The sequence below is a fragment of the Phascolarctos cinereus genome, unplaced genomic scaffold, assembly GCF_003287225.1.
Source record: "Phascolarctos cinereus isolate Bilbo 61053 unplaced genomic scaffold, phaCin_HiC Scaffold_5;HRSCAF=322, whole genome shotgun sequence".
Classification (NCBI taxonomy): domain Eukaryota; kingdom Metazoa; phylum Chordata; class Mammalia; order Diprotodontia; family Phascolarctidae; genus Phascolarctos; species Phascolarctos cinereus.
The window spans coordinates 180,133,250-180,144,664 of NW_027555958.1; the positions used below are offsets into that span (position 1 = coordinate 180,133,250).

The 11,415-nt window shown below is 34.8% G+C and overlaps 1 protein-coding gene across 8 annotated transcripts in view; it reads left to right on the forward strand.

Annotated features, from left to right (window-relative positions):
* Positions 1-11,415, forward strand: part of SYNCRIP (synaptotagmin binding cytoplasmic RNA interacting protein) — a 36,049-nt gene that overhangs the window by 15,070 nt on the left and 9,564 nt on the right. For all 8 annotated transcript variants that reach the window (XM_020976283.2, XM_020976284.2, XM_078155249.1 and 5 more), the window contains 3 exons: positions 782-987; positions 3,555-3,704; positions 4,055-4,176. In XM_020976283.2, the coding sequence (XP_020831942.1) occupies positions 782-987; positions 3,555-3,704; positions 4,055-4,176 (478 nt within the window). The remainder of the gene's footprint in view (positions 1-781; positions 988-3,554; positions 3,705-4,054; positions 4,177-11,415) is intronic.

Genomic DNA, 11,415 nt, shown 5'->3' on the forward strand with positions numbered 1-11,415 from the left:
TTTAAGTGATTTTTGTAAAAAATACTACACGTGTTCTATGTGTTAAGTTCTGTTTCCTATTAACAGCGTTATTTTAAATGAGTCCAACTATACAACAGGAAGACAACCTCAAGGATTGTGGAGTCACCAAAAATTAATTCCTTTAAATAAAAATTACTAGATGACAGTCTGTCTTAGAATTTTTGTCATATCAGACTACCTTAAATCTGATTTTTACATTTTGCGTTATCTTTGGAGAAACACAGTTTCAAAGAAACAGCTGTCAAGTCTGTCTAGTTGAAATAACTTTGTAATAAGCTGAAATACATGGCAAATTCTATTATAGCAAACTACCAGTTAAAGCCCTAAATTTACTTTGAAATAAGCCTATCTTTGGCTTGGTCTAGGAAAATAATTTTGTTTGTTTTTAATATTTTAATTGTGGTATTTCCATTTGGATTTGTCTTGTATTGACATTGTCTTAAGACAGTTGTGTAAATAAATAGTAATCCTAATTGAACTCAACATGCCTAATAAAAACACCATTGCATTTCAGTTTATTTTTCTTTATGATTTATGCTTTGGGGAGAATTCTTAATTTGTTCAGGTAAATTCACTAGAAACACGCCCCAGGATTCCTATTGATTTTTGAAAATCTTAATGTAAGACTGGACTAAATCAAGTTAACCAAGATTTTTTTTGTTTTGATACTTAATTACATCCTAGGTAAAAAAACTTTTAGGTTTTTTTTTTCCCATTTTATTTGTTCAGTTTGTTAAACAGGGTGGTTGTTTAATTTCAGAGGGCCTTACAGATGTCATTTTGTACCACCAACCGGATGATAAGAAAAAGAACAGAGGTTTTTGTTTCCTTGAGTATGAAGATCACAAAACTGCTGCTCAGGCCAGGCGTAGGTTAATGAGTGGCAAAGTGAAAGTCTGGGGAAATGTGGGTACAGTCGAATGGGCTGACCCTATAGAAGATCCAGATCCTGAAGTCATGGCAAAGGTAATGATTGAGAAAATATTGACTATGTTCAGTAATGTTTTAAAGTACAATAAAATCTCATTTTAAGAGCAATTTTATTCAGATGGGAAGCTTGTCTTATGAAAAGAAAAGACATAATGATTTGAACAATTCTAATAGGATTTGGAGCACCTTTGGCAACTAGATGGTGCCTTGGATAGAACACTGTACCCTGGGATAGGGAAGAACTGAGTATTCCATCTTAGACACTTGAGATTCTGTGACTGTAGTCAAGTCACCCTCTATCTCAGTTTCCTCATCTGTAAAAAGGGACTAATAACAGCACCTACTTTCCAGGGTTGTTGTGAGGATAAGATGGGATATTTGTAAACCGTTCTTGCAAACCTTAAGTGCTATGAAGGCTCTCTGTTATTATGTTATACATTCACGTTTATCAAAGGATAAAAAAAGAAAATTGGAATCTTTTCTTGATAAAATTCTTTGTGTAAAAGACTTTTTTTGTTTTTTGTTTTAAGGGGGTTGGCCTGTGAGAGCCAGGGGAAGATTTTTTTAACTGACAGTTATTGACTGCACTTAGGATTTTGCCAAGTCAGCTCACACAAGTATGTAGTCTACATAAATTATTAAATAATTAATTGTAGACCTCAAAATTTCTTTTTAGAAATTTGTTTCTTTACAGGGAAACTGAGAATCGTTTTCCTAAATCTGGGCTTCTGTATTATAGGAAGTGATTACTAAGAAAAGGTTAGAGTATGAGCACATACTGGTAATGGGACCACAAATATAATATACATGGAAGATTTGAAGCCTTAGGAATTTTTGATATACATTTAGCCCATATGGTGGAGGATCTTGCAGTGTGAAATTGTGCTAGCAGCAGGAGCTGCTGAATCTTGGCATGTGTGTGATGATGGCACCAAACTCAATTGTTTGTTAGACTAAAGTCCCATGCCTAAAAATAGTGAGTAGCTTGTTCTGGCCCCAGCTGAGCTGTGGCAGTTGAACAAGATTTAGCTATTATTAGTTATACTGCTTCAGAAATCAGTTGAGACTTGCTATAAGAGCAAATACCTCTCAAGAGTCAACATTAATGCTAGTACAATTTACAGTTTGGTCACCTGAGAAATTTCCTTTATTAATAGTATGATGGATTTAGGTATTGTCTACCCCTTAGCCTCAGTTCTGATGAATCGGGCATGTTGCTAGGAATGTGATAGGGTTATGAATCTTAAAAAAATATTTTGCACTTAGAAATATGTTGGTTATCAGAGAACTAGAGATGGTAGAGAATTCAGGGATCATCTACGATCTTTTCATTTTACAAATGAGAAAAAGGCCCAGGAAAGTTGTGAATTTTGCCCAAGTTCGCACGCGTAGTAAGTTTCACAGACTAGATCTGTACCTAGGTTCTCTAACTTGAAAGAACAGTGCTTTTCTCATTTATCCCCTTGCTGCTTTCTGGTCTTAGTTTTCTTCATTGTGTTGGTAGTCAGTTAAAGGTTTATATTAGGAGATATTTTAGTTGTTTCAATACTAAATGGTTTATTCAACTAAGCAGAATTTTTCCATGGAAAACTTCTCATATGTTGTAAATGGTTTCCATTGATCGACACGCTCATACTTTTAGCCTTAACTTTGATGATTAAATCAATTTTGAAGTCAGCATTTCACAACTTCATTTTGATCTCTCTGTTGAAGATACAAAAAAAAAAGTTTTAATGATATGCTGTATAGCAGTATCATTTCCCAATGATACCTTTTCCTCCAAATAAGAATACCTTATTTTAACAGTATAGTAAAAGCAATTGAACATGTCTGATAGTGTATGTACCTCATTCTACACCTATAGTCCATCACCTCTCTAGTGAGGGAGGGAAAGGTGATATCCTGACAGTGCCACAACGTTGCAGGCATGATCAGCCAGTGCATTGGTCAAATTCAGGATGTCTTTCATTGGTGTTTTCCTTTTAAATTATCATGTGTAAATTGTGATTCTTTTCTGCATCCACTTGTACAATTCATCTTAAGTTTTCTTTGAACACAAAGGTGCTGGGAAACTGTAGAAAACAATTTTTTAAAAATTTAGTTTAATTTGCCTGGCAATCACTAACAGTTAAAGTACCAACTCACTAAAGCAACATGATCTATAAGTGTTATGACCGAATAATATTCCATTGAATTAACATAAAACAATTGCCCAGCTATTCAGTGGTCACTCATTTTCTGCCACAAACATTCTTCTATAAGCATTTTGTAGTTCTTTTACTATTTGGGAATATATGCCTAGTGGTATCACTGGACCAAAGGGTTTGTAGTTTAATGAGTTTTATATTATTATGCTATACCAAAAAGATCCTGGTATTATTTCTGAGGTCAGAAAGAAAGATGTCATGATTTTCTAGGAAGCTTTTATAATATTAACCTGTACCCCATATTTTGTTGGTCATCAGAGTTGGAGTGTTATTTAATTATTCAGAATATACCTTCATTCTCATAGGAATATGTGATAGGAGCATTTTATACTTTAAAAGTTTTGGAAATATAGAACTTTGAAAATCTCTGGATTTTTTTGTTTTTTCTAATTTCAGGTGAAAGTGCTATTTGTACGTAACCTTGCCAATACTGTAACAGAAGAGATTTTAGAAAAAGCATTTAGTCAATTTGGGAAACTGGAACGAGTGAAGAAACTAAAGGATTATGCATTCATTCATTTTGATGAGAGAGATGGTGCTGTAAAGGTAATAAACAACTGGGAATCGATAATGAATAATTAAAGGACATTTAAAATTATGAATTACATAACCATAATTTAGGAGCTGGAAGAGACTTCAGAGATCTAAAAACTAGAGAGGTGAAGTAACTTGGCCAAGAATATTAGACTAGTACTGGGCCTAGATGGCCAGTTACTTTATTCACGATCCAGTAAAATGAATTTTAAAAAAATTCTTTGGTGGCTTTATGAAAACCAGGTTTACTGACCCCCAAGTTAAGATTTCTTGTTGGACACCATTGGATCCCTAAAGTTCTGTAATAAGTCATATTGAGTTGAAAATTACTTAACACTGATCCCAGTGCCTGATATTTTTAGGCAATGGAAGAAATGAATGGCAAAGACTTAGAAGGCGAAAATATTGAAATTGTTTTTGCTAAGCCGCCAGATCAAAAAAGGAAAGAACGCAAAGCTCAGAGGCAAGCAGCTAAAAATCAAATGTAAGTATGAATATATATATGTGAATTTTGTTGGGCATGATTGCAAAGTTTTCAGTAAATTTTATCGTCTTAACATTTGCATTTTTTGATTGTATGATGTATTCATTAAAAATTTCTCTTTCTTACGAAGCTTATATTATCTGAACGTAGTTGCATGCCCAACAATCATTTTAAGAGTTAGTGGGAGTTAGTCATGTCTTTCTTTCAAATGTAAACAAACTTTTAATTATAATCACTTTGCAACTTGAATTTATCTAAAATATAAGATTTGGTTTCCAGATGTTTGTCTCATGTGTTTCTTACCACGTACCATATTTCAATAGTGCAAGCATCATTTTAACAGTTATAGTTAGAGGGCAAAAGCTTTGAGTGTTAAGGAGATTCAGGGCCACCAGAAATCTTTACTGAAAAATTGCTTGCTGCTAGGCCGTAGTTGTAAATAAGTATCTTTAAGTCAACCTAGGCTGTTTTTTTCTTTTCTTTATTTTTGACTAGGCAGGGGGGTTGTGATTTGCCCAGCATGACACAGCTAGTAAGTGTTACTTGTCTGAGGCCAGATTTGAACTCAGGTCTTCCTGTATTCAGGGCCAGTGCTCTGTGCACTACACCACCTAGCTGCCTCCCTACTTTTTTTTTTCTCAATCAGTAATCATTTATTAAGCATCTGTTATTTGTCAGGCACTGTGAGAAGTGCTAGGGATACAAATAGTCAAGACAAGGCCCTTTCCTTGAGAAGCTCACACTCTTTAGTTATACTAAAGAGAATTTTTTTCTTCTTGAGGATAGATTTTCATTCTTTGTATTTATATCTTCATTGATTAGCACATCATTGTTTATTAATAAAGTGAAAAATTTTATAAGTGAATAATAACTGACATTTATAGGGCTCTAATATTTGCAAAGCACTTTGTTTTCTCATTTGATCTCAGAAAAACTTTGATGCAAGTAAAAAGCTTTATTTTTATAGATGACTAAACTGAAGTTTGAAGAGGCTAAATGACTTACTAATGTTTGATAAAACAATTGTCAAGAGTCAGCTTTTGAACTCATTTCCCTCTGGCTTCAAATCTAGTGCATTTTTTGCAGCACCATAATCATCAAGGTCATAACTGTTTCAAGTATTAAGTATAGCATATATGAAGGTCCTCAGTAAGCATAATGGTTTTATCCAGTTATGCCTCTGCAGTTTTGCAAATATTTAATGTTTGCTGTCATTTATAGTTTATATGGTGCTATACTAGCTCAAATTTTAGGACGAGACTTTTTTTTGTAATATTTAGAAATTGTTTAAAATGGGAATAACAGTTACATTAAGTAGGGAAAGTAATAACATGTCCTGTTTTGTACTGTATGTAATGTTAGCACTATTGTGTGTGTTTGAAAATAAATTTAAGCAATTGTCCAACTTAACATGTAATGTCTGAGAGGACAAGGACTTGGTGTTTAGGCATTTGTATCTTCTTTTTTTTTACTTTTTTCCAAGCTCAGGTATCTCGGGTATACCTGAAGGTTCTTGATATTTGTAGCCAATTAAATTGAGTAAATTATTAGGTAAAAACAATCATACAAATTAGGAATTAAAACCTAAAAATTTTGGACTTGCTAAAAAATAAGTAAGAATTTTAATTAAAAAAAATGGTACTATAGTTGGGTACCTATTCTTGTCAAGTATTCATCCCCATTTGTACATTAAACCTGCTAAGGAAATCTTAAGGGAAATCTTTTTTTTTTTTTTGTGAGGGCAATTGGGGCTAAGTGACCTGCCCAGAGTCACACAGCTAGTGAGTCTTATGGGTCTGAGGCCAGATCTAAACTCAGGTCCTCCTGACTCCAGGGTCGGTGCTCTATCCACAGCACTACACAGCTGCACTGAAATCTCTTTTTTTAAAAATGGATAATTAGCCTCTTAATTTCATATACTTGATTTTTGTTTGAGGTGAAATACATTTGTATTTCAGTTTGCTCAGGACAAATCTGGTAGGAGGCTGGGTCATGATAAGAAATTAAAGATGATTAGAATGTCTGCCCAGTAACATAGCTTCTTCACTTTTTTCTCACATGGGAATGATTTCAGAGACTTGAATATATCATAGTTTTTGTAATTGTCTTTTCATTTTTTTATATATATTCAGGAAGTTTTTAGCAAGAATTATTTAGGATTTTATAACCAATTTATTGTATCGCTAACATGTATGGAGTAGACTTGGTTGGCCAAAGTTATGACAGTGTTAGTAGTTTTTGAGTCTCCCATCCAGATTAATGGATGAGACATTCATTTTCTGTCCCATAAGCTCTTTAAAATTTCTATTAATGAATACTGAAAAGTCTTATGACCTGACAAATAACAGAAAAACAAATACTTGGCAGCTGTGGAAGGTTGGAGAAAGAGGTGTGGGGAAATACAGGGTATAGTTCATAATTCAAATCAGTGGGCTCAGTAGCTGAAAGGTGGTCATTTAAATCATTCTAATTAAAGTGTTCAAGTTGGAGAAGCACTTAGAGAAATATACATTAATGTAAGTCATGTTAAGAAAAATGGAGTTTGACTCAGTGTACAGTCCCGAGTATTAGTAGTTATGATTTTGTATTCTTCCTGAAAATGGCTGTAATGGATTTATAATCTAAATTAAGTTAGAAAGGAAGACAATGAAAAATGGAAATGTGAAAAATATTGTGTTCTTTTTATGTTGTTAAAGTTCTTGGGGTGACTGATGTCCCATAATGTAGCAATAGGCTTTAAAAGCAGGAGACCTGGATTCTAAACCTGGCTCTGTTTATTGGTGGTTATGACCCTGAGCAAGTCAACCTTGAACCTTAGTTTCCTAATCTGTAAAATTAGAATAATTCAGGTAATTTGTAGACATTTGAAGTGCTAGTATGTGAGATATATTTGTAGTAATCATTTTGATGTAAGTAATTTTGCTTGTATTTAAAATATAGACCTGCTTTAGACAATGCTTTTTGTTTTTTTAATTGTCTTGTTCTTTGGCCTGACAAGATCTGAACTTCTTCACTCTCTGGTAGAGCAAGCACAGTTCCTTGACTGATAGTTCTGGTGGTGCTTACCCTCTTTTCGTTCTATATATAGTCCCTTTGTCTACTTGGATCCATGATAAACTTACAAGGGATCCTAAGTTATTGGTGGCTGGTGAGAAGGTGTAAAAGAATGGCAGTTATCTTGTAAATGATAGCTATGAAACGTTGAATTAAAATTATCTCAAAATAAAGAAACTGTTTTGCTGTCAGTCTTTTCTGTCCTATAGAGTCTGCCAGCTTTCATCACTTTCATGTTACTCCTTTCCTAGCAACTTTTAATGGATCATTTTCATATTCCTTTGACTGGAATTCAAGGCCCTCTACAATCAGATCCTTCCTTATATTTTCAGTCTTATTTCCTACAACTTGAATAGCTTCTTTTCCAGCCAAACAAATCCTCTCATGGTTCTTGAACACTCCTTTCCAGCCTTCGCTTGAGACGTATTCCTGCTGGCTGGCCCTCCTTTCTACCTATTTAAGTCTAAGCCATTGTCACTCCCTCTGACACCTTCTAGGGGCCCTCTCTAGCCCAGCAAGATCTCACCTTCATCTAGACTCAGATTACTTACTATACCACACTGCCATTTTGTTGAACTCTTCATATAGGGAAGTAGCCTGCTGTAGTAGAAATTCAAAACTATGCCATGTAGCTGTGTGACCTTGGGCAAGTCACTTAATCCCATTGCCTATTAAAAAAAAAAGAAGAAAAGAAAAAAAAAACTATGCCATGTCAAGATGAGTTGAAGGAACTTAAAACATCTAGGGAAAGGAACTTGGTGTGGAGTGAGAGAGATGATAGCTATTAGTATTTAAAGGACTATGAAAAAGGGATTAGACTTGTTTTTATAGGCACCAGAGGGCAAAACCCTGAGAAGAATGAGTAGAGGTTTAGCTCCACATATGGAAAACTTAATAATTAAAGTAGTTAGACATGTTATAGAGGGGATTTTTGTTAAGGTATGAGTTGGGCTAGATGGCTTTTCAGATTCTGAGATTTTGTGATTCTGTCCAGAAGTGGAATTGCTATCTTGGTAATGAGTTCCGTAATATCGGAGGTCTTTGTTTTTGTTTTTGCTAGGTAGTGGGGTTAAGTGACTTGCCCAGGGTCACACTAGCTAGTAAGTGTTATGTGTCTGAGGCTGGATTTGAACTCAGGTCCTCCTGAATCCAGGGCCAGTGCTCTATCCACTGTGCCACCTAGCTGCCCCCGGAGGTCTTTAAGTATAGCACAGATGCTCCCTTGTATATTCTTGCTTAGGTATGGGTTAGGTAAAGTTACCTCTTAAAGTTTCTTCCACCTCTGGGATATTCAAACTGTTACATAACTCATGTCAGTATTAATTACTGTCCTAATTGTATGCACCTGAATATAGTTCTTTGAAAAAGAGACAAAATAAAGATTAGTCACTAATCTTTAGTGTATATGAACTGGGATCAAGGAGGCAGAAGTGGCACCTTTATGTTAATTGGGGTGTGGAAATGGGGAAGATAGGGAAGTAACTTTTTTTAAAGGCTCATTTAATATTTAAGGCCATTGTAATTCCACAAGCAGGCAAAATTATTTTGTTGTAGTGAAATTTTAGGATTGTCCTGGGCTTGAAGGTAATGAATTAGCCACATGGGGTGGGAGGACCCAAATGAAATCCTGCAGGAAAAAGTGAATGTCAAATAACTAAAAACAATCTCTACCCCCATTCTCTAGGAAAAAAAAAATCAGAAGTACCCCCCTCCCAATCCCATATTAAAAAAAAAATCCACAGCATTTCACTGCATTAGTCTTCTGGGTCTTTCAGTTGTTCTAGTGGGTGTGTTAGGAACTTATTTGTGATATATTTGAGTTGAGGGAAGGGGAAATAAATGTAATTACTGATTGACTACAGAAGTCAGAGCTGTGAGCATAAGTTATTGCACAGTTGACCTTTGCTTTTTTTTTTTTTGCCTGTAGTTCAGGCAGCACACTATATATTAATTGTTGTCAAAGTTAACAGATTATCTGGGGCCTGATAGAGTACTTCATAAGATGCAAAACCGTTCTTTAATGGGGTTTGCTGTATTGGGATAATGCATTTCCCATTTGTTTTTTTAAACTTCTTTATCCTAAACTAACTTTAGTTTCTTTTTCTTTATATCATGTTTATAGAATACAATAGATTTTGGTTGTTCTGTTTCTAGTAAGAAAAGGCAACAATAATATATTACTAGAAAGACTGGAGAAGTAGCATTTAGTAGATTTTTAATATTGTGATCCTTATAGTTCTCCATATTTAGCCTTAAAAACAATTGATTTAAGGGTGTAAAGTTCGTGAAGCTGATTGCTAAGCAAATAATTGGAAAGGCAGTTTCTAGCAGTGTTAGAATTTTCTGTGTATCTCTGCTTGTGAAAGGGGAATCAGGAAAGAATGAAATTCTTTTGCATATGATGATGGTTGTGTTTACACCTTTCAGCAAAAAATTCACTAAAAGTCACTGATTTCCAGTGACTCACAGAACTTTGAGAGCTAGGAGAAACCATATATAGTGTAATCACCTTTTGCAATGGGGAAACACAGTGAGGCTCAAAAAGGTTTTGAGTGTGGTCAGTGGCAGACCATCGGATAAAGCCTAAGAAGTGAGGGAATTCCTTAGAGTTTAAGGAATGCTGCCTTAAAGTAGCATGAAATTTAGGTGCTTAGGCTAGAAGCTTGCAAATTCACACTGAAGCAGTATTTATCTTAGTATATTTGGTGCTATTAAGTGTTAGATAATGAGGCAGTGTAGTGTGGTGAATTGAAAATCAATCTCTTGGAGTCAGGAAGAAATGAGTAGGAATCCTTGTGACTTACTGATTTGTGATCCTGGACTAGTCACTTATCCTCTCATCACCCCAGGCAAATTTTTAGGTTTTAAGTTGCTGAACTGTTGCTAAAATCTCATAGGTAGACCTTTTGAGTAAATCAGTGGCCAGAAAACAACGATCAAAAGGAAAAGGAGGGAGAGATTTTAAGTGATGTGCCCATGGTCACATAGATGCATTAAGTATAGCATAACTAGAGTTCCAAACCAAGTGGTCTGCTTTTTTTCCGCTATACCAGAGAATCTGTTAAATTTCCACCAGTTCTGTTTAAATATTTTTATAAGTGAGATAAAAACATGTCCTAATTTTTCATTGCGTTACAATCTAGCCTCATTTCCTCATTTATTTGACACTGAATTAGGAGGGTTTTGTTAAATCAATCACACAGCAGAGTCCGGTGGTTTTAGTTATAAGAGGTAGCGTTAAGTAGACTTAACAGGTTTTAATAAACAGGCCATGTTTGCCACCCAGAACTTGTGGTAAGTCATTTAACTATGAGCTGCAAAATAGGGGAAATACCTACAAAGTTGATTGCTGGGTTGTTAGGAGGATCAGATTAGATGACTGAGCTTTTATACATTTAATTGTCGATACTGCTACAAGATTATGGACCCATTTCATTTATTGCCTGGAAAACAAACAAAGCTTCAGTGACTGTGTATTTTGCCTTGTATATGCCTACCATGAATTAGTATCTTGAAGTAAAGAATTTGTGGTGATGGCATACGCTCCTAACATTTGGTACATATCTACTTGTATATATTTTTTGTAGCTGAACATTAAGTTACTTTTCACTTACCTTAGAGATAGGAATAGGGACCTTCCCTCTTTCAAGCTTAATGAGAATAGTGTTAGGATTGTGCCATGTGTATTATTTGAAAAAAGTATCTGATTTTTCCTGTTTTATTAAGGATATATAAAAAAGAATTTATTAGTTGTTTATGCTGTGCTAAGCACTGGGATATGAGTAGAAAAGTGAGGCATTTTAATTTGAAGAAACAAGATGTTGATCAGACCTGAGTTATCACAAGGCTTGTAGTTGGGTAACTCATTGTTCATCCAAAATGTTTCTACATTGTGGAACAGTAGCTTGTCATAGAGGTATGAGCACCAAGTTAAAATTCTGCCTCAGATATTTAACTTTGTGTGACCTTGGACAAATCAGCTAAACCCCTTTCTACCTGTTTCAGTTGTAAAATGAGGATGATGATAATAGCTGCCTAGATGATTAGTAGATGATGACATGATTAACAAACAGCCAACCTGATTTTTGTTTAATTAAAAACAGTCAACAGAATTTTATGTATGGTTTTAAATCAGTCATTCAGCAAGCATTTATTGGCACCTCCTATGTGCCAAGCACTGTTCTA